At 39.6% G+C, this 23,873-nt stretch overlaps 1 protein-coding gene across 1 annotated transcript in view; it reads right to left on the reverse strand.

Moving 5' to 3' along the window:
* Nucleotides 1-3,908: 3,908 nt before the first annotated feature.
* Nucleotides 3,909-23,873, reverse strand: part of LOC138831378 (zinc finger protein 182-like) — a 33,117-nt gene continuing 13,152 nt past the window's right edge. Inside the window, exons 7-9 of the mRNA XM_070028492.1 lie at nucleotides 9,859-9,917; nucleotides 6,668-6,794; nucleotides 3,909-4,465 (exon numbers count right to left, since the gene is read on the reverse strand). Coding sequence (XP_069884593.1) covers nucleotides 3,909-4,465; nucleotides 6,668-6,794; nucleotides 9,859-9,917 — 743 coding nt within the window. The remainder of the gene's footprint in view (nucleotides 4,466-6,667; nucleotides 6,795-9,858; nucleotides 9,918-23,873) is intronic.

Consider the following 23,873-nt stretch of genomic DNA (forward strand, 5'->3'; position numbering starts at 1 on the left):
CTGAGCTGAAGCACTGAAGGAAACCTCCTGTTCCCAAAGAGATATTTCTTCAGGACAGCCCACAAGGCTCATGCTTTGATTCCTAGCTTTTATGGAGGCCAAGATGAGAGAATCTCCTTTGAAGCCAGCTCTGCCTGGCTTCAACTCAGTTCCTGAGTTGAACAGCTCATACTGGCATAAAAACATTTCTTCATGAAAGTGTGAAAGTAGAGCTCTTCATGTAACCAAACAGCTCTGGACATATCTAGAATGACTGGCTTATATAGGATCTGGAATCTGGGTCTTGGTTTACTAATTAAGAACTTGCTGATGTAACAGACATTTTTTTCTAAATGCCTCCAGGATATCTTTAATTACATAACTATACAGTGGATCTATCTAGGCTCTAGAAATTCTAACATTAGGTCAACCTTTGTGTTTCTGTAAAAGAAGACAGTATATTTGTTGGAAGCCACATTTTGGGAGATGAAATACTGGAGTCTTTATGACTCAGCTAGCAGTCTGCAAGCAGCATGTTGTAACAAAGAATTGCAGTGCGCAAATACACTTAGACAGCTTGGAAACAGGACAGAAAGGAAAAAAAAGAATAAAATCAACACCAAGAAACCAATCAGCACCAAGAGAGGGCTGAATTAGCACACTATGATAATCAGAGACAAGCCAGGAGACAGGACACAGGACATGATCACAGAGACATGTGGCATGGTATCTGGTGCCGCTGCTGGTACAGCCTAAATAGGGCCTAAGCAGGAGGCAGGTCCACAGGAAATTCCTAGTCCCAGGCACTGGACTATTAGATTGAGTATCATATCAGCCAAATGCCCATGCCTGCTTCCAGGGATCCAGCCACACCCATCAGTTGGGAGACAAGTATTGGATGGGGCATTTCCTTTCCCCTGCATGAAGACAAGGTGTCAGACCCCAAGATCTACTATATGGCCAATAGGGCACCAGCCACACCTGACCACCTTACTTAATATTACTGAATTGCTAAATCAATTTATAAAATGTTACATCATCTTTATCATTTTGTAAACAGTTCCAGAATTTGCTTTTTGTTAAAGCCATTTTTCTTGAGCCCCACCTCTGAAAGAATAATTCTCACATTCACCAAAATTTAAACATTCCTCCTTTGAATAGTTTATTTCTTCCTTCTTCCTAATTCCTTCCCTTCCTCTTTCCCTCTCTCCCTTCCCCTCCTTCCTTCCTTCCTCTCAGGGCCTAGAAGTGATGCAGTAGCTCAAGTGGCAGATAGTTTTTTTTGTTAAATTCAATTTTTGTGAGATTGATCAATATCTTTTTGTGCTTGATTATTTCCCCTAATGTCATATCTACATTGGCCCTCTATGAGATAAAACAGGTGGGACACATCATCCACACTGGTGTTTTATTATAGATCACTAAGCAGAACAGCTAAATGGGCAAAGAGTGAATCAATCCCAAGTTGCTCATCACCAGTGATTAAAGAAAAGAGCAAGCACTAAAGACACTTTGGGGTTCTCCCCCAAGGCAAAATGCAAAGACTCTTGTCTTTATTTATCTACCATATTTTTTATTTGATCCTATTTTTTGGGGGGGGTCCGGTCGTGAGTCCTAAATTCTGGGCCTGGGCACTGTCCCTCAGATCTTCAGCTCAAGGCTACTGCTCTACTGCTTGAGACACCGCGCCACTTCCACCTTTTTCCTTTTTGCTTATGTGGTGGAGAGGAATTGAACCCAGGGGCTCATGCATGCAACGCAAGCACTCTACCACTAAGCAGGTTCCCAGCCCTCCACCATATTTTTTAAAATATATATTTTATTGTACATATACTGTATAGATTGGTTATACCATTATATGAGTTAGGTCTTGAATACATTTCCTATTGAGCATTGTTCCCCCTCCAAGAAAGACTTTACTACTATGTATGTAGTGCAATAGGGACTAATATCTTCCATTAGATCTTCTAGTCAAAAACGGAACTGGAATAAGTAAGTCATTTGTACTATAAGGCATGGATCATACATACAGAGGGAGACTTAAGGGAGCAGTAGATAAATGGTTGTTCTCATGTTCTTGCCTCCTATCATAGCAGTCCTTATTCATCTATTGTTCCCATAAGCATGTTGGAGATGATCTGAATCCAGTCCCAAAGGCCAAGAAATCATATTGCTAAGAAGAGTTTATCAAATTACCCTGACACACCATACCTTAGTATAAAAGACACAAGTTAATTACTTAAATCTCTGAATTACTTGTCGTGACTGGTTGTTTCTCCATGCTTTGGATAATATTGAATGACAACATCCTCACTAAACACTATGAGAGGATGAGAAATGTTGGCTCAAAGGGAGCTGAAGAGTGAAGAATGGTTTCCAATTACACCTAAGTTAACCATGCCATGAAGAATTTCTGTGTATAATTTACAGAGGTTTTCTGACAAAGATTTTCCTACATTGGGTTTCTTTCCAGGGTGAATTTTTTTTTGGGGGGGGGGGTAGTAAGGTCGTGGGTCCTAAACTCTGGGCCTGGGCGCTGTCCCTCAGCTCTTCAGCTCAAGGCTAGTATTCTATGACTTGAGCCACAGCACCACTTCCTGTTTTTTTCTTTTTGCTTATGTGGTGCTGAGGAATCTAACAAAGGGCCTCAAGCATTCAAGGCAAGCGCTCTACCACTGAACCACCTTCCTAGCACCTTCTGGGTGAATATTTTAATAATTGCTGAAGAATGCCTGCTGGTTGAAAGACTTCCTCTCATGTTTATATTTACAGAGATTCTGTCATGTGTCCAGGTCTCTGATACCGGTACAGATGTGACTTCTGACAAAATGTTTTCTATACTCATAATTTCTCTCCTGGGTATGATCTCACATATGCTGAGGACTCATTTCTGATTGAAAGTCATTTCAAATATGTTCTATTCACTATTTTCTCTTATGTGAGTCAGTTTTCAGATGAACACTGAGGTATTCCTTTCAGATCAAAGGCTTTCCACATTTGTAATATTTTTAAGAGTTCTCCGCTGTGTGTTGTATGAACTTGGATCCATCAATACTTGGTAAAGGATTTTCCACGTTTGATATATTTGTATTTTCTCATCAGTGTCTGTTCTCCGATGCAAACTGAGTTATGACTTTTTCTAGAAAACCTTTCCATTTTTCCTACATATGATTTCTCTCCTCTTTGTGTGTGAGAGTGTGTTTCTGTGTTTCGGTGTATCTGTGTGTTTTGGGTGTTCTGTGATGAACCCTGAGCTGTGTCTTGTAGTTGGAGGACTCCACATCTGCTACATCATAAGGTCTGTATCATGTATTGGTTCTGTATTGCAATTTCAATTTTCTTACAGATCAAAGACTTTCCCCATTTGGTACAATCCTGTTATTTCATTTGTGTGAATCAACTTATGTGTGTTAAGTTGTGACCTCCAGGTCTTTCCACACTGGTTGCATTCATAAGGTTTCTCTCCTTGTTTTCTGTGATGGATGTTAAGGTGTGCCTACCAGGTGAAACAATTTCCATGCCTGCTACATACATAGCATTTCTCTCTGGTGGGTTTGTTTTTCTGATGGACAGAAAGGTGTATGTTCTGGGTGAAAGACTTTCCACATAGCTTACATTCATAAAATTTCTCTCCTGTGTGTGCTCTCTGGTGGACAGTAAGGTGTAGCTTCTGGCTGAAAACCTTTCCACACATATGACATTCATAAGGTTTCTTTCCTGTGTGTTTTCTGATGGAAAGTGAGGCTTGACTTCCAGGTGAAACATTTTCCACACATGTTACATTCATAAGGTTTCTCTCTTGTGTGTGTTCTCTGGTGGCCAGTAAGGCATAACTTCCAGGTGAAAGACTTTCCACACATGTTACATTTATGAGGTTTCTCTCCTGTGTGTGTTCTCTGGTGGCCAGTAAGCTTTGATTTCTGGGTGAATCATTTTCCACACATGTTACATTCATAAGGTTTCTCTCCAGTATGTGTTCTCTGGTGGGCAGTAAGGTTTGTCTTTTTGGCGAAAGACTTTTCACACACGTTACATTCATGAGGTTTCTCTCCTGTGTGTGTTCTCTGGTGGACAGTAAGCTTTGATTTCTGGGTGAAAGATTTTCCACACACATTACATTCATAAGGTTTCTCTCCTGTGTGTGTTCTCTGAGGGACAAGAGGTTGTGTCTTCTTAGTGAAAGACGTTTTACACTCTTTACATTCTACAACTACAGAAGACACATGAGGACTATATGCAGCACACATCTTACGAGGTTCACTGAAAACACCCATGTTCTGACATCCAATGCCGTTTTCTATCCTCATCCCTAAGGAGTTCCCATTATTCTTAATGAGTTCTGACTTCTGTTTTGAGCTCAAATGAAAACTTCTTGTAAGTCTCACTTTTTCCTCCCCTTGGTTACTATTTATGACTGCTACTTTAGAGAGATATTTATTGTGACTTTCCTGACAGGTGCTAATCATATCCTCCATTTGTGGGACATCTAAAATGAATAATAGAAAAATAGACAAAAACATAAATGAGATCCATAAATTCCTTACTCTAACGATATTTCCTCACATTCTGTTACGAGATTTTCAAATATCAAAGCATTGCTTTATGCAGAATGTATACTTTTCTCTGCAATGTAGTCATTAAGAAAGTAGTACTGACATTTTACAATGCAAAATAGTGTTTTTCTGTATTTCAGATTTTTATATTTTTCTCCAGGAAATATTTACTCAAATTATTCATCTATGTACTCTTAATGCTTCCATTCTGAATCTCACTCTATGCCCAGCACCACTGATAAGAAATTGTCCCCATCAGAGGATAGTAACCCTAGCATACTCCTATTTTCCTACCTGCATAATACCAGTTTAATAAAAAAATGAGATCTCCTTTCTACATTTCTTATTGTCTTTTTCTCTTTATGAATGACTTCTCTACAGACAAAGACAATTGTTAACATTAACTACACTGGCACACCAAATTGTTTGTCTCCAGGAGAATTCTGGATTGAAAATTGCTTGAGACAAAGGATTACCTAGTTCTCTGCCACACAGGACTCAGGGCCACTAGGAATACTATTGCTCTGTACAGCTCAAGATAAACAGACCAACTGGGCTCTGGACCCACCATGAGCATTGTAGGTGCTTTAACTCACCTGTGAAATTCTCAACTGAGGCTTCTCTTATCCATGGTTCTGCACCTTGCTCCAGCTTCACAATCAATTCAGGTTTAGGAACACAGTGCCCTGTGAATGAGAAATAGTGGAGAACTATTTTTCTTGCTGGGTCATCATTAATGTAAGGTCACAGACATCCTGTTCACAAGGTTGCTCCTAAAGCTGATTGCTCAATTGTTTTTGTTGAGGTGGTCCGGTTGTGGGGCCTGAACTCTAGGCCTGGGAACTGTCTCTGAGCTCTTAAGCACAAGGCGAGCACTCTATCACTTGAGCCACGTGCCAATTCCAGCTTTTTTTTCTGCTTATGTGGTGCTGAGAAATCGAACACAGAGACTCAAGCATGCAAGGCAATCGTTCTACCACTGAGACATCTTCCCAGCCTATGGTCTCTCAATTCATTTTTTTTTTGTCGGTTGTGGGGCTTGAACTCTGGGCCTGGGCGCTGTCCCTCAGCTCTTCAGCTCAAGGCGAGCGCTCTACCACTTTAGCTACAGCGCCACTTCTGGTTTTCTGTTGGTTTATTGGAGATAGGAGTCTCACAGTCTCTCCTGCCCGGGCTGGCTTTGAACCGCGATCCTCAGATCTCAGCCTCCTGAGTAGCTAGGATTACAGGCGTGAGCCACCAGCGCCCGGCTGGTCTCTCAATTCTTAATAGCTCCACGGTGGAGTTTCCCCCTGGCTTTGAGTTTATTGTGCCAGTTGTGTGGCTTGAACTCAGCTCTTTTGCTCAAAGCTAGCATTCTACTAGTTTGAGTCCTGGCTACATTTCTAGTTTTTGAATGGTTAATTGGAGATAAGAGTCTCATGGTCATTTTTCTACAGTTTCTGGCTTCAAACCAAAATCTTCAGATTTCAGCCTCCAGAGATTCTAGGATTCGAAGCTTGAAGCACTAAACCCTGTCAAGTTTGGATTACAAATACACACTTTCACCTACTGATTTCCAGATCATACTGTCAGTAGTAATATATATGCTATCTAGACTGTAGATTTACCTATAATAATCACCCCAAGGCTGGGAAGTCAGTCTCCTATTAGTGGCTCATAGTTTAGAACTTTTGTCCAACTACTGATTAGTCTTCTTAAAGAATGAGAATAAAATTAGCTCTTGAGTTACTTATAATAAATGTGAAGTTTCCCTTATAAAAAAATGACACTTCCCTAGGACTGGAATTATTACATTTTTTTTTTTTTGAAAATGTAATGGTCCAAAGGTTTACACCTGTAACCCTTCATTGAGCAGATGAGATCAGAAGAGGCAGGCTTCAAACCAACCTGGGCACTGAAACCCAGAATATACCCCAGAACAAAAGCCAAAATAGAATTGTGGCTCATGCAGTAGTGCGAAAGAAAACAACCCCAGCTCCCAGACCTGAATTTGGCTGGCTTTTATACTAGCAGTTTTTTTTTTTTTTTTACAAGGGAATGGACTGGAATCTTACACCTAAATAACATAAAGAGTCAAATGTCTACTAAAATAAAAGCACTTGACTTTCCATGTAAAAGTGACCTTTGCTTACCCAAGGACATGAGGTTGCTATAGGTCTCCAGCATTACATCTCTATGAAGGGTCCTCTGACCAGGATCCAGATCCTGCCACTCCTTCCAGGTGAAGTACACAGCCACATCATCAAATGACATCAGCTTCTGTAATGGCACATTTCCATCAAGAAATCAGACATGGGTCATGAGAATTCCAATCTGGAATTTCATTATACAGCAGGAATGATTTGTCTTACAAAAAATGTTTGCAGCTTACTGTGTTATCTATTCACTGGAAGAATTAAATAGCAAATTAAAAATATTTGACAATATATAAACCTGTTCATTAAAATACACAGATTGGAAGGCACTGGTGGCTTATACCTGTAATCCTAGCTATTCAGGAGGCTGAGGTCTGAGGATCAAGGTTCAAGGCCAGCCCAGGTAGAAAAGTCCATGAGACACTTATCTCCAATAAACCACCAGAAAACTGAAAGTAGCACTGAGACTCAAGTGGTAGAGCACTCACCTTGACCTGAATTGCTGAGGGACCACAACCAGGCCCAGAATTCAAGCCCCAACACCAATAAAAAATTACAGTTTCCCTAATGCATGCAAACACATTTCTGCTGCTAGCAATGGAGACAAGATAAAAACTCCAAGGAAACAATAATGTGGCCTGACAACAGTAAGTCTAAGGAGGTGTCTGAAAAATTATATTATCATTTTTGATAAAATTTTAGTATATATCAGGGTAACAATGAATTACAGAAATATTTTTTTCTGCATTTATATATACTACTTCACCATAAATCCTATTTAGACTTTCTATTAACATGTACTCTCATAAGGAAGAAGAACACAATCAGGATATCACATGGAATACAGAACATAGAACATTACTAGATCTATGATAAGCAGTGTCCACATGAATGTTAAAAAAGAGTAACAGTACTCCAGAAAGTAGCTAATGATTTATTTGGCCCATATAACATTTGACTTAGTTCCCATATAAAAATATCCTAGGTTAACCATGTTTGGTTTAAATACTAAATATTGAAATGTGGTCACAGATAGCCTGATATTTCCATCCTATGCAAAAATGAACTGTTACCACGAAGTTTTGTAAACTTTGCCTGCATTCTACAATACAAAATATAGGTGGGAGGGGAATAAAATATTACTTTATAAGATTTTCATTTTAATAGGCTTCATGGAAGGTGGAGGAAAATGTATAGAAGTTCAAGGAACACTCAATATGAAAAAAATGATAAATATGACCAAATGCTCAAATGTGTCACATATTCCTGAGTTATTTCTCCAGTACACTGCTAAGGATATATTCCCACTTGTGTTAGTTAATAGCGAAAATCCTCAGAGATCAAAATCAATTCCTGAGCAAACATCTGTGAGATTTTGCAACAAGCGATATTTCTAATAAAGAACACCTTGTCACTCTATTTTTTTATTAAAACCAGTTCCTATCATATATTGGCAGTGAATTAAAATATCCAAATTAGCGGGAAGGAAAAACAAAACAGAATACCACATCAAATAATGTTAGACCAAAGATAACATAATCAGGAGAAAAGTGATTTTCTTGTAGTGTATCAATTGGGGGAAGAAAGTACTTTTCTGTAGTGAACTCTGAAGTTGAGCTGAAGAGGGAAAACGTTTGAGAGGCTGGAATTCCAGCCTGACGCAATGAGAACACTGAGAGCTGGCCCCGAAGGCTTAAAAGGGAATTCTGGAGAGGGTTAAGAGACTGGAGGGCAGGCCTTTTCCTTACTGTTGGAAAGATAGAAAGACAGCATCTGAACCTGAGCTGCTGTTGACCTTGAAGGCTAGGTAAGGTGAACTTCATGTCTGCATTTCTCTGGGAGCCAGTCTTCTGTCTCAGGAGAAGAAGGAAACATGCATCCCTCACAAACTCTTGTGGCTCTGATTGTAATATTAATATAGATACTTCAATTTTGCATGTTATCAATGGTAATCTTCCCTGTGTGCACTCAAGGAGCTATGCATGCTTGCTGGCACCCAGGAACCAAGTACCAGAGAGCCTTTGGATCCCTGGTTTCCCCTAAGTCTATCTGTTTATGTTTTTGTGTTTCTCTAATTTTCTTTGTTTCTGGAATCCTGTAGAACACTCTAGGCAACAATTTTCCTATACATTGGGTAGGAAAAATTTCAATCCTAAGAGCCATGTCAGCAAAGTAAAACTGATCACTAAGAAAAAGTAGTTCCCAGATAGATCATTTGAAGAAAAGAAACTACTGAGACACATATGGAGGAAAGAGTGAATGAGAAAAGTAAGAAAAAAGATAGACAGATAGATACAAAGGGAGAAAAATGGAAAAATAACCAACACTAGTGAGTAGAAAATCAAAAATAGAGAGAGAAAATAGAGGAAAGAAATCTTGTGAGGATACTTTAGAAAACAAACAGGAGGGCTGGGAAGGTGGCTCAGTGGTAGAGCTCTTGCCTTGCATGCATGAGGCTCTAGGTTCGATTCCTCAGTACCACATAAGCAAAAAAGAAGAAAACCAGAAGTGGTACTGTGGCTCAAGTGGTAGACCGCAAACCTTGAGCTGAAGATCTGAGGGACAGCGTCCAGGCCCAGAGTTCAGGCATCACGACTGGACAAAAAAAGAAAGAAAAGAAAAGAAAAGAAAACAAACAGGAATTTGTAGAAAGACCATAAAGTTTAGCAACAAGTATAGCCTAAATTTCAAGTAAGATCAAGACCATGAAGTAGTTCAAGAAGTATATTTGGAGAGTAATTTAAGTACATATAGGTTAAACATTCCTTAAGAGCACACGAAGGTCTGTGTGTTCAGAATACTATTTAAGCAAATCCAGGAAAATTTCATTGAGATAGTTTAATGTTACTCATGAGGATGTGATCTGGTGGCAATCTATCCTTCACCTTCCATGAGAAGTAACCTGCTCCGTGTCATTACATCACATAACAGATTTGATTACATTTTATGACAAGATGAAACCTAGATATTCTGAAGCCAATATGCATTCAAATTAGAAAGAATATAACCATTTAATCTGGTCAACCTACAAGCAATTTTTATCTGCTAATCTATAAGCCAACTTTATCTGATTTATGAATATGTTCCTGAGGCTGAATCTGTGTGGTTGGTATTGTTTTTAATTCTTGGACATCTTTAGGTTCATATAATGGAATGGAAAACAAATGAGAAATAAAAAACCAACTCACCAGAGATCCATTCATTCTGTCTTGCTGCTGACAATGAGCAGAGGATTCTGGAAGCATGGCTGGGATATAAAACAAATGACGTATTCAGAATTGAATCTGTGAGATTTTGGGCCCAGAATTTCCTCTGGCAAACATAATACATAGGCTGGAAAATGGTAAAGCCATCTTAGAAGAATCTTTAATGTCTCAGGCAAAGCATTAAAGTCTCCAATAAACACAAATCCAGTCCATTTCCTGGTAGATAGATATTATTAAACCAACTAATTTCTATGTTTATGTACATACGACATTTGTAAAACTGAATGTTCCAACAAAAAATATTGAATGACTGAAAGCAAAACATATCACATTTCCACAAAAAGTAGTTATTACTGAATATACTTCAGGATGTATGAACTGCTTTTTTTAATGTAAAGGTATACTAGGAATTCATTGGAATTCGTGTTCTAACATAATTTACATATATAAACACCATGGAAAGCATGTATGATGTAACTCAGTAGTTTTCAACCAACGATTGGAATTTGTGTTCTAACATCATTTACATATTTAAACAACATGGAAAGCATGTATGATGTAACTCAGTAGTTTTCACCCAAAGTTATAGAGGAAAACATATACAGAATATATTTCTTGTGTTATAATATTTCAATAATGGTGTCAAATGGCACATTTCATTTTACCCATTGCACACCTGTGCAATGACTTGCAATTTGCCATTTAACATGTTTTGGCCAAAGGGACATGAGTAAAGATGAGGTAAACCCAGGTTTGAGAAGTCCCTAATGTTCATTTCCCTAAACAGTCAAGGGAGGATCTTTGGCCATCCTAAAAATACAACATAAAATACTCCATATAGGAGTGACACACCTGAAGATAAGCAACACCTACAAATCATACAACCTTCAGTAAGACATATTACCTCAACTTTTCTTCTGTGATTTTCCTTTGAAGGCCATAAGTCCCCGACCAACACTTTCTGCACTACCAGGCACAACCAACCGATTAGAGCTAGCATTAGCAAATCTATAGATGGAACATTTAAGATAAGTTTCACTGATTTCATACTAAAATACCTAGTGGTAACCCAGGCTGAATAAATTAGCAGGAAGAGCATTAGGTATTAGTACATGACTAGATACTTTCAGTCATAACAATTACCCCACCATCACAAACCACAGCCTCAGGTACCCTCTGATAACTATGCTCTGGCTTATTCCTCAAGCCAGCTCATCACGATTCCTAGAAATTAGTTTAAAGCTTGCAACAACACAAAGTGATTGAGAGTGGTGTAGGAAAGAGTACCACGTGAATCTGGTGCTCAGGGAAGTAGCAACAATTTTTGCATAAGGCAAGGGAAGCTAGCAGCATCTTCCCCTTCCTGTGCTTTTCTGCTTCTTCCCTTTAGGGCTTCTCAGAATTGACAAGGTGTGTCCATTTAGGATGGAGATTCCTATTCATAGGGTGCTCTGCTTCAAACATTGCTAGGCTTCATTCCTAAAAATACAGGGCCAGCACTCACTACTCCAATAACTTATGTACAACTGTCTCTAAAAACAGGGTCATGAACAAACATCTGTGAACTCAAGCCAGGAGATTAAAACCTCAACCCAAAAAGATTAAAATATCTGTAGGAGAAACAAAACAGAAGCCCCAAATACCACTGCAATCTAACAGGACTCAAGGCAGGCACACACATCACAATTTCACTAGAATTCTTCCTGTACTCCTCTTACATCTGGGGAAAGCTAATAAAGTCACATGCATTAATAGAAGAATCCCTTGGTCTTGGAGTACAAATGCACAGCTCTTGGGCTCACCTTGTCTGCAGAATCAGCAAGCTTGCTCTCAGACATTTGGGAACCAGGTTCTTGCACCTCAGGGCCCTGAAGCTAATGGCAGCACAAACTCCTGAACCTCAAGCATATTTTCAACCCCAGACTGGAGAAAAGTGTGGAGGGGAAAGCTGGTGCTTTGGCTCAAGTGTAAAGCTCTCCTTATGAGCTGACCAGCTCAAGAACGTTGCCTGCAGGCCCAGAGTTCAAGCCCTACTAACGACCAAAAAAAAAAAAAAAAAAAAAAAGACCCAGAAAAAGAAAAAGAAACCCATGGAGGGGAGACTCGAGCAGCAATCCCACAGTTCCTACCTGACATCAGTTCCAAAGCTTGAAATTCCTTCAAGTTACAGCTCCCAAGGTCCACTGCACAGAGCTGGGCACCGGCCTCCTGGCTCCCACCTATGGAAGGCCAAACTACTTCAGGGCACTTACAGCAGCAAGGCAAAGGGAAAGAATCCAGAAGGGGTAGACTTAAAACGCCCAAGGTGGTCAGGGAGACACATGCGCAAAAGGATCTCTGCGCCACATCCGCCCTCCAAAAACAAAAACAACTTATGACTTTCAAACCAAAAGCCCTCCACGGAGACTACAATTCCCACAATGCTCGGTGCCACCCTGCTACACATCTGGGAACAAGTGTGCTTGTGTGCATTGGGGCTTTTCTCTCCCTGCTGTGGGAGTTAAGCTCAGTTTCTTCTTGAAAACCACTGTTTCCTCCATGAAATATTGTAAGACCAACCAGAAAAAGGATATATAAGGGGAGAATTGGATGCATTGGCTTTTGATTCTTAGTTCTAATAATGAAATTGAGGTTATGAGACTGCGTTGCTTATACCTTTGTGTTTATTCAATGCCTGCCTTCTGCTGAATGTAAATTATATCTCTGTTTTGTCTTAAATTTTTTAATACATCCCCTCTTACTTTACAAATGTACTCGCAGCCACTAAACTTATACCTGGGTCATTTCCCATTGCTGTAATGTACACACTGGCATAAAATGGTGAGATTGTTAGGTAAATATGCAGCATAATACTTCTGGTGATTTGGATTTCACAAAATCTAACAATTTATTTTCCAGAAACTCCCCAATTCTATCTATTTAATCAAATGAGTTTTTGTTTTTTCTGAATTTTTCATTTCATTTAAGGATTCTATGTTTTGTTTTGTTGTTGGTCCTATGGCTTGAACTCAGAGCTTGGGCACTGTCTGTGAGCATTTGGTGTGCTCTATTTGCATTTCCTTTAATAATTTCTTCAGGTACCTAGTGAAAAGTTTCCTCACAGGGATTCTTATGAACATGGCACATCACCTCCATTTCCCTTCAAAGAGATAGTGGTTAGGGAGGTCAGGGATGAATGCAGGAGAGATAGAAGAGTGAAGTGTAGGCTAGGCTATGTTGATGTGAAGCTTAATCACTTGCAAACCAGTCTGCTTTTGTCTTTTCATTTTGCATGTGAAAATCTCTTTAGAATTCTTACCTCTTCTCTAATCCTAACAGTTCCTCTCAGTAACTTTAGGCTACATATCTAGGCGACCTCAGACTTATCTTCTTAGTCTTTATCCATTAAACTGTGGAATAAACCTTTTGTCTCCTGCCTCAGTCCCATCAGAGCACAAGCAAGGCCCTGAGAGCCAATCGGATGATAATTAAGGGGACAGAGTGATGGCTGATGACACAGTTCAGCTATATTTCTCAAATGCTTGTGTAATATTTGTCTAGACCTAGTGGGCTCAAAAGTTTAAACAGCACACATCTTTCCTCACTCTATTTCAATACATCTTTTCCACCCAAGCCTACTGTCAGTTAAAGCCCCAGGCCAAAAAGCTAGAACACACACTTCCTCAAACCCAGAAAGGGCAAGGACTTGCAGTCCTGAGGGTGAGAGTCAATGTCCCTGAAGCCATTGTTCACATTTTGTCTGCTTCTGACAGGCAACCCAGGGTCTACAACAGTCTCCCTCTCTCTTATCAGAGAACCTACACTTGTCTCTTAGATGTTTATTGTGATTTTTTGTAATCCCTTCTATAAAAAATAATTGGGAAAGATTGGATTGGAAACTTTCACGTATGATTTTAGTTCTCTAGTGTATGGGTTCTCCATGTCTCTATTGTGGAGCTGAACTATTCCTCAGGAAATTGGGAATCAAAGAGCATATTTGAATGTATACACTTCAACTTAAAAGCACCTCTAACAATATAAAGAAAAAAAATTTCATTCTTTAAAACTATATTCCTGGGAAGTGGCACTGTCGCTCAAGTGGTAGAGGGCTCACCTTGAGCTCAAGAGCTGAGGGACAAGTGCTCAGGCCCAGAGTTCAAGCCCCACACCAAAAAAAAAAAATCCTCCCTAAAACTAAATTCCTTGGAGAAAAAGAGATAAAACTAGGGTGCTTCCAACAGTACCTGTGAAATGTAGTTTTCTTTTCTTTTTCTTTTTTTGTTAGTCATAGGGCCTGAAGGCTGGGCCTAGGTACTGTTCCTCAGCTCTTTAGCTCAAGGTTAGTGCTCTACCACTTAAGCTACAGTGCCACTTCTGGCTTATTCTGCTTATCTGGTGCTAAAGGATCGAACCCAGGGCTTCATGCATGCAGGGCAAGCGTTCTACCACTGAGCCACCTTCCCAGCCCAGGAGCTTTAGTTTTTATGTGATCTATAAGTATATTAACCTAGATATTACTTGTTTTTTTATATTGTTGATCTACCTTCTAATGGACCGTGCATATGTCTTTTTTTTTTTTTCTGGGTCCGGTCATGGGGCCTGAACTCTGGGCCTGGGCGCTGTGCCTTAGGTCTTCAGCTCAAGGCTAGTGCTCTACCACTTGAGCCACAGCATCAATTCCTGCTTTTTGCTTTTTCCTTATGTGGTGCTGAGGAATCGAACCCAGGGCCTCAGGCATGCAAGGCAAGTGTGCTACCACTGAGCCACCTTCCCAGCCCCCGTAAATATGTCTTTAGTGGACACATTAATGCTCTTCTTAAGACAGGAATGAATCTTCTCCCATAAGAAGTCTTTATGCTTTTCCAGCCCACATATCATGTTTTGAGCAGGAACATCTAGGGTAAAATCACACAGGTTCTTTTCTGACTTCCTTATTTGCCAGTACTCCTAGCCATGGTTCCAGAATCTTTATTCATTGTCATCAGCAAGAAAGAATGAAAGGATCTCTAGTGAGATTCTTTCATTTCTCACTTTGTTTGACATTCCATTTTATGAACCTAAGGGTGCCAAGATTGAAGAAAAGAAAAAAAAAAAGAATCAGCTTCAGGAACATGTTTCTAAAAAAGCTAAAGATGTATTCGGGCGCTGGTGGCTCACACCTGTAATCCTAGCTACTCAGGAGGCTGGGAGGTGAGGATCAGGGTTCAGAGCCAGCCTGAGCAGGAAAGTCTGTGAGACTCTTATCCCCAATAAACCACTAGAAAACAGGAAGTGATGCTGTGGCTCAAGCAATAGAGCGCTCACCTTGAGCTGAAGAGCACAGGGACAGTGCCCAAGCCCAGAGTTTAAGCCCCAGAACCAACAACAACAACAAAAAACAACTAAAGATGGTTTGGAGATTTAGCAGATTATAAAATGTGACACTCTAAATTAAGTGCAGATATGCTTCAATTTGTTTCTACTTTTTCTAGTGTGAGAGAAAGTTGTCCCACTAGTTATGTGATTCAGTGACACCTAGAAGGTGACTTCTCATGGAAGGTGAAGGATGGCTAGCAACTGCTCAGACATCACATCCTCATATGTAATCATAAACTCTCCTAATGAAATTATACTGGATTTGCTGAAATAGTGTGGTCAAACATAACTTCGAATATTCTACAGGACTGAGTGAGCTATAAGTACTTCAATTAATCTCTGTAAATACTCTTGGACTGCTTTGTGGTCTTTGTTTTACTTGAAACTTAGGCTGACTTTGATGGTATTCATAGAAATCTCTGTTTTTCTCTATGGTGCTCTCAGGAGTTCTCTTACCTATTTTCCCAATTCATTCTGTTTTTTAAGTTTATTAGCTTTCTTTCTTTCTTTTGCATTACATTTATATATTGTGAAAATACCACACAGAGAGGTTACAATTACATGGTCAAGATAGTGAGTACATTTCTTATCACACATTGTTGCCTCCTCCTTTGTTTACCTTTACCATACCTTCTTTCTTTCTTTCTTTCTTTTTTCAGTTGTAGGTCTGGAACTCTGGGCCTAGTCACTATACTTAAACTCTGCAGCTCAAGGCTAGTACTCTACCACTGGTGCCACATTGCCACTTCCAATTTTCTAGTGGTTAATTGGAGATAAGAGTCTCACAGATGGTCCTGCCCAGGCTGGATTTGAACTTCTATGCTCAGATCTCAGCCTCCTGACTAGCTAGAATTACAGGCATGAGCCACCACCATGTGGCTTCACTAGCTTTATTTCTTTCTTTCTCTCATTGTCTATTTTTCTCTCTGTCTCTTTTTCTATTTCATTCTCTCTGCTTCTCTTTCCTCCATTTGTCTTTCAATTTTTCTTTTCTTCAAATGGTTTATCTGGGAGTAGATTTTCTTACTGATCAGTTTTCTTATGGTGACATGGCTCTTAGAATTGAAATTTTTCTTACCCATTATACAGGAAAATTTTTGCTAAACATAAAATAATTTCTGTTCCCAGATTCTATTATCTTTCTCTGGTTTAACCTCATTTCATGTGGTTCCTGCAGTTTTCCTTTTTCTTCTTGCTCTGCTTGAATATTTGCATTCACTGACATTATAAGATAGAAGCTGGTTGTGAAAATAAATAGTACAGTGACTGTGGTTTTCATATTTGAAATATCACTAATGGCAAAATCTGACATACATTTGCTATGTAGTAAACTTTAATCTCAGGAACTTCAATACTAAATAGCATGTGTGGCAATGTATCCTTTGGAATCTAGTGGGAGAAATGATTCAGGAATATGTGATCCATTTGAACAATAGTCAGTGAAAACTTCTACAAAACCTACACAGATTATAATAATTTGTATTTTTTGTCCATGTGTGTTTGTTATTAATGTTATTTGTAGTGTGTATTTCCAACTAAACACTGTTTTACCATGTGTTCAAACACTTTCAGTTTGTTTTTTATTTTAGTAGATAAAATAGATATGTCTGTCACCCATATGTCTTCATAGAATCCAAAATTTTATTTTTCCATGTTCCTTTTGATGACAGGTCTTGCTATGTAGTGCAGCAAGCTCTTTTTTGTTAAATAAGTTTACTTACTGTGAAATACCGTACAGAGGGCTTATACTTACATGAGCAAGGTAATGAGTACAATGCTACCTCTGCAATTTAAAAGATAAATTTAAAAGTGACATTTGTTTGCTTTCAATACTACTGTCCTCCATTCTAGTGAGTGCAGGGGCTGCACACAGAAGAGACTCTATGCCTCTGCTGTCACTTGAAAACTAGCTGTTGTACAACAGTAAGCAGCAACACATACATTTCTGTTCTTATTATTTTGAACACAATGGGATTTGTCAAGGTAGGTAAAATAAGTGAAGGAAACCTTTCCTTTTCTTTCTTTTTTTTCTTTTTTTTTGGGGGGGGGGGTCCAGTCGTGGGACCTGAACTCTGGGCCTGGGTGCTGTCCCTCAGCTCTTCAGCTCAAGGCTAGCACTCTACCCCTTGAGTCACAGTTCCACTTCTGGCTTTTTTTTCTGCTTATATCGTGCTGAGGAATCGAACCCAAATCCTCATGCATGCAAGGCAAGCACCTTACCACTGAGCCATCTTCCCAGCCCTAAACCTTTCCTTTTCACTTATTGGTTGTGATTGTAATGGATCTATCTTGCAATGGACTTAAGTCTGACACTCTTGTCATTTGAGTTCTCTCTGAACTACTTTTCAATTTGTTTTCTTCTTAGGACATACACACAAACACACACACACACACACACACACACACACACACACACACACACACACACACACACACACACAACACATATCCTGAAGAAGTTTAACTAGTTCATCTAACAATAGTTTTACTACCAATTCTTCTTGACAACAAGCAATTTTATCATCTACATACAACAAGATGATTACATTAGGCCACTGGCTTAACTTGACTAACAGGTCCCTGGGTCAACAGTCAGCCCTCCTGAAACCTGGGCACACCATGTCCCATGCTGGAGGTGCCATGTGGTGCTGGTGGTGTACTGATGGGTAGCACATGTCCTGTTCTGGCTCCTCACTTCTGTCCCAAGGGGCTTGCCAGGCTTGCATATTGCATGAAGACTTTGACACTGCGCTCCTCTCCTCGGCTAGCTCCTCACCAATCTTTTCTTTCCTGTACCTTACATTTTGAGTTCTGGCCTAGACTATGAGCCCAGCCAATTTCCAACACACCTGATGAAGCCTCCACATCAAACTTTGGTAACAAACATTTAAGTTAGAATGCACATACAAAGATTTGGCTACAAAGTGGCGCTGTGGCTCAAGTGGTAGAGCACTCACCTTGAGCTGAAGATTTGGCTTGGTTTTGTTCACACCCCATGTACACATGAGGAAGAGATGGTTGGCTGTGGATGCTGCAGGTGGTGATCTTCTCAAAGTACTGACAACTCTATAACAGGGACTTCATACAAGGATGTTTCTGATCCAGAAACCTGAAAGAAAAAAATTTAAAAGAACCTCATAATTCATTGAGGAAAGAGGAAAGAGAGGTAAGGGTAAGATGTTAACAGGAAAAATGTATACTTCATACTATGCTAATTATGGGAGGAAAAATGATCTAGAAGTGGACAATAGAGATATAAGCACTCAAGGTAATGAAAGCAGGCCTGGGTGGTCCCTGAAGTTCTAGTGAAAATCCTATGATATCCTTGTTCAGTACCCACTGTGCTCAGTATCCCAGCTTCTGCCCCTTCCAGTCACTCTGAGGTGCATCATTCCTTGTTAACCTCAGGAGGAAACAAGGATTCACCTAACATCCTGCTCTCTTATTGGGGTCAAGATTGCTTGGGAACTGGAGGTTTTTGTTTAAGTATTTAGACCTCTGGAGAGCAGAATCTTCAGGGTCATGACTTTGGGTCCTTTGAACTGCCCCTGCTGATGATATCACAATGTTCTTTAATATAGATGTGACTATCTTGATACTTTATCCAGTAACATTCAATGAATGGCTATTGAAAATAATCTAATTTAGAGTTGAAATCTTCATACAAAGGCAGAACTCTTCTAAAGCCTAACTTTGGATATTGCTACCCGGTGAACCTTGTGGTAGGATCGTTGACATTCTGAAAAATTATATAAATTAACCCACTTTTAGTGATTAGGTCTAGGGTGGATATGTACCCAAGTCATGGTTCACCACTTCTCTTCTCAGGACATAGGAGCTGAAACTAAATACCCTCTCATTCACATCTTGGAGTGGCCTTGAAATAAAGTGCAATCCATAAAGGAAGAACAACAAAAGTGCTTCTGCACATCTGGACAGAACAGACTGAAAAGAGTATTTCTCCTACATCTGTGTGCACACAGTAGAAGACCATTGTCTTCTCGTTCGAATATATTGGTATTCTGGGATCTTAATTCATCACTACATGACTCCTTTTCTTATGATCCTGTTTCAAGTAAACTGAAATATTTGGCCACATTTTATATGATGAAATCTCTGTTTGAAGGTCAAATTCCACACCTTACAGACGTGGACCACATTGTCCTACATAGTAACATGAAACTGTGCAAGGACCTATGAACTAGTCAGAAACACAAAGGTATATTCATGTGCATTCACATGACAAAAGATACCAAACTATTTGTGGCAATCTATCATTACCCAGGTGTATAGGATATTTCAACATCACCGGGCACTGGTGGCTCACACCTGTAATCCTAGCTACTCAGGAGGCTGAGGTCTGAGGATTGCGGTTCAAAGCCAGCCTGGGCAGGAAAGTTCGTGAGACTCCTATCTCCAGTAAACCACTAGAAACCTGGAAGTGGTGCTGTGGCTCAAGAGGTAGAGGGCTCGCCTTGAGCTGAAGAGCACAAGGACAGCGCCCAAGTACAGAGTTCAAGCCCCATGACAAAAAAAACCCAACATATTTCAACATCAACTTCAATTGAGGGACAATGACTATACTCTGTGGAGTACTTTAGGCTTATACAAGAATGGTAACTTTCCCTGCACGAGGGCCAAAGAAACCATTTTACAAAATATCTTCCCTGGCCTTGGAGTGTTTTCTACTCAGGGCATGGGTACTGTCCCTGAGATTTTGTAATAAAGGAACAAACGTGATGACAGTCTATTAACTTGATTCATAGCACCACTTGTGGGAAATTTGGTGATAATTGATAATGTCTCACAGCATTTCCTATCTAGTTTGCCTTTCAATTGTGATCTTTAAACCTCATACTTTTGAGCAACTAAGAATCCTGATGTGAAGCTCCAGTGCCATTAGATCAGGAGATCTTAAGTACTTGATCCAAGCAGGACTCATGGTTTCTACCACATAGGATATAAAATTCATAATATCATATAGACATATGCAAAGGTCCTTTTGCAATCACTTGGTAAAGGACTGTTTACCTATCATACTGTAAAACACATTCAAATGCTTCCACTAAATATTTGGAAGAATATATTGTTTGCACAGATCATATTAGTGGTCCTCAGGTTGAATTCACGGGCAAAAATTTGTGAGGCTTCCTTTACCTTCTATACCAGATGCCCTTTTGTATCACTGATTTTTCACCTTAGGGTCTTGCTTCTTTGTCTGGGCCTTTCTACACACTAATTATAATAATTACATATCACAAGTAGCAAACAAGATAGGCACATATGAGCAGATCCATCTTTTATTGGCTAAGATACCATTTTCATGAAGCTTTTGCATGGGATGGCCGACAAATATTACCTTTCTAATTTCAGCTTCCTGGGTAGCTAAGATTCCACACATGGGGGAGTGTAATTGCTCATTTTTTAAAATTTTTTTTGTAAAGATACTATACAGAGGGTTACAGTTACATGAGTGAGGTAATGAGTACACTTCCTCTTGAACATTGTTACCCCCTCCATTGTTTTCCCCCTACCATCCCCTCCCTCCCTCCCTTCCCCAAGGTTCTTTTTTTTTTTTTGATTGTGATTAAGAGATTACTTAATTTCTGGAAATTCACAGTATTGTGGAATAATGATGCTCATTTAAAGTCACAAGTTCATTTTAACCTGGGGCAAATTGTCTATCACAGTCTGTAATATATAACGGTGCTCACATGTTAAATACCATATATGTGATCAGCAGCATGGGGATATTTGGTAGTGGTTCAACCGGATGAGTGGGAGTTCTTTCTTTCTTAAGTCCTGTTAGTTTTGTCATATCACCTAACATTTTGGATTTATCATCCACTTATCAGGGAGACCATGTACTATTTGTCTCTTCGTTCTTGGCTTACCTCACTCAACATGATTCCTTCTAGCTCCATCCATTTCCCTGCAAATGCCATTATTTTGTCATTTCTAATGGCTGCATAATATTCCATTGTGTATAGATACCACAATTTTTGGATCCATTCATCTGTGGTGGGGCATCTAGGTTGTTTCCATATCCTAGCTATTGCGAACAGTGCTGCAATAAACATGGAGGTGCACGTGTCCTTGTATATTGGTTCCTGTTGTTCAGGGTAGATGCCTAGAAGTGGTATGACTGGGTCGTAAGGGAGGTCAATCTTTAGCTTTCTAAGGACACTCCAGACTGCTTTCCAAAGTTGATGTATGAGTGTACATTCCCACCAGGAGTGTAATAGCGTTCCTCGTTCTCCACATCCCCTCCATCATTTGTGGTTGTCTGATTTGTGGATGTGGGACATTCTGACTTGGGTAAGGTGGTATCTCAGGGTTGTCTTTATTTGCATTTCCTTCACCACCAGGGATGATGAACATTTCCTCATGTGTTTCTTTGCCATTTTTATTTCTTCATTTGAGAAGTCCCTCTTTAGTTCCCTTGCCCATTTAGTAATTGGTTTGTTTGGTTTGGGAGGGATTAGTTTCTTGAGTTCCCTGTATATACAGGATGTTAACCTCTTGTCTGATATATTGCTGGTAAATATTTTTTCCCAATTAGTTGGTTGTCTTTCTAGCTTGGTTGCGATAGCTTTATCTGTACAGAAGCTTTTTATTTTAAGGTAGTCCCATTTGTCGAGTCTCTTTCCAACTTGTTGTGACCCTGGGACTCTGTTCAGGAAGTTCCTTCCTGTGCCTATTAGTTCAAGTGTCCCTCCTACTCTGTCCTGCAGTAGTTTCAGAGATTCAGGTTTAATGTTAAGGTCTTTAATCCATTTTGAGTTGATGTTGGTGCATGGTGATAGGCTGGGGTCCACTTTTAGTTTTCTGCATGTGGCTGCCCAGTTTTCCCAGCACCAGCGGTTGAAGAGGCTGTGTTTTTTCCATTGTATGTCTTTGGCTCCTTTGTCGAATATCAGCTGGCTGTAGGCCTGTGGATTTATTTCTGGATCTTCTATTCTGTTCCATTGGTCTTTGGGTCTGTTTTTGTGCCAGTACCATGCTGTCTTTGTTATTATAGCTCTGGAGTAGAGTTTGAAGTTCGGCATGGATAGCCCTCCCATATTGTCTTTATCCCCTAGAATTGTTTTGGCTATTCTAGGTCTTTTGTTGTTCCATATGAATTTTTGGACTGTTTTCTGTATTTCAGTGATGTACGTCATTGGGATTTTAATAGGAATTGCGTTGAATTTGTATATTAGTTTTGGAAGTATTACCATCTTTACTATATTAAGTCGGCCTATCCAGGAGCATGGGAGGTCTTTCCATTTCCTAGTGCCTTCTGCAATTTCTTTCTTTAAGTTTTTATACTTCTCATTAAATAGTTCTTTTACATCTTTGGTTAGGTTAATTCCTAAATATTTTATTTTTCGGGAGGTTATTTCCCTCTCTTCCTGTACATTATCAGTGTATAGGAAGGCAACTGATTTTTTTGGGTTTATTTTGTATCCTGCTATTTTGCCGAAGTGATTTATGATTTCTAAGAGTTTGGGGATGGAGTTTTTGGGATCGTGGAGGTATAGTATCATGTCGTCTGCAAAAAGGGATAGTTTAACTTCTTCTTTCCCTATGCGGATCCCTTTAATGTCTTTTTCTTGCCTTATTGCCCTGGCTTAATTGCTCATTTTTAATTGCTGGTTTTAAATTAAAAGAAGGAAAGGTGCTTTAACAATTCAGTGAGCAGTAAGTCCCTTAAATTTTGAGCTCAAGCAATAGTGTTGGCCAAATTATAATAACAAAAATAATAAAATCAATAATAAAATGTTATCATCAGGGATACGTTGAATGAATGTGGTATGTTGGTATGTGCCTTTTAATTACAGATATATGACGGGCTTAGATAAAAGGACTCCATACCATGAACCATCCTTTACCAGAAAGCATCCAGTTTGTAAAAACAGAATGAGCTATATCCAAATGGCCTGTGTGTGTGTGTGTGTGTGTGTGTGTGTGTGTGTGTGTGTGTCTGTGTGTATGTGTGTGTGTGTTTGTGTGTGTGTGTGTGTGTGTGTGTGTGTGTGTGTCTGTGTGTATGTGTGTGTGTGTTTGTGTGTGTGTGTGTGTGTGTGTGTGTGTGTGTGTGTGTGTGTGTTACAAGAAGGAAGGCCAAGGGCCTCCCAATCCCCCTATTTATTTTTACTAGGCCTCAGTAGATAAGCGCAAGGGTGAACAATGTGAGGGAAGGGGTTAAGCTAGGAACCTAGCTAAATCTGGCAATGTTTAGCCCACTGTCATTATCTTGTAAATGGAATCATAGGCAGGATTTAAGGATTCTCTTTGAACAATGAAAATAAATACTGAAATTGTTGAAGGGACAGGAAGCTGGAGGCGAAGCACTAAATGAAACCTCTTGTTCCCAGACAGAGATTTCTTCAGAACAGCCACAGGGCTCATGCTTTGATTCCTAGCTTTTATGGAGGCCAAGATGAGAGAATCTCCTTTGAAGCCAGCTCTGGTTGGCTTCAACTCAGTTCCTGAGTTCAACACCTCATATTGGCACAAAAACATTTCTTCATGCAAGTGTGAAAGTAGAGCTCTTCATGTAACCAAACAGCTCTGGACATATCTAGAATGACTGGCTCATATAGGATCTGGAATCTGGGTCTTGGTTTACTAATTAAGAACTTTCTGATGCAACAGACATTTTTTCTAAATGCCTCCAG

This window comes from Dipodomys merriami, unplaced genomic scaffold (genome assembly GCF_024711535.1).
Source record: "Dipodomys merriami isolate MVZ:Mamm:240054 unplaced genomic scaffold, mDipMer1.0.p SCAF_194, whole genome shotgun sequence".
NCBI lineage: Eukaryota > Metazoa > Chordata > Mammalia > Rodentia > Heteromyidae > Dipodomys > Dipodomys merriami.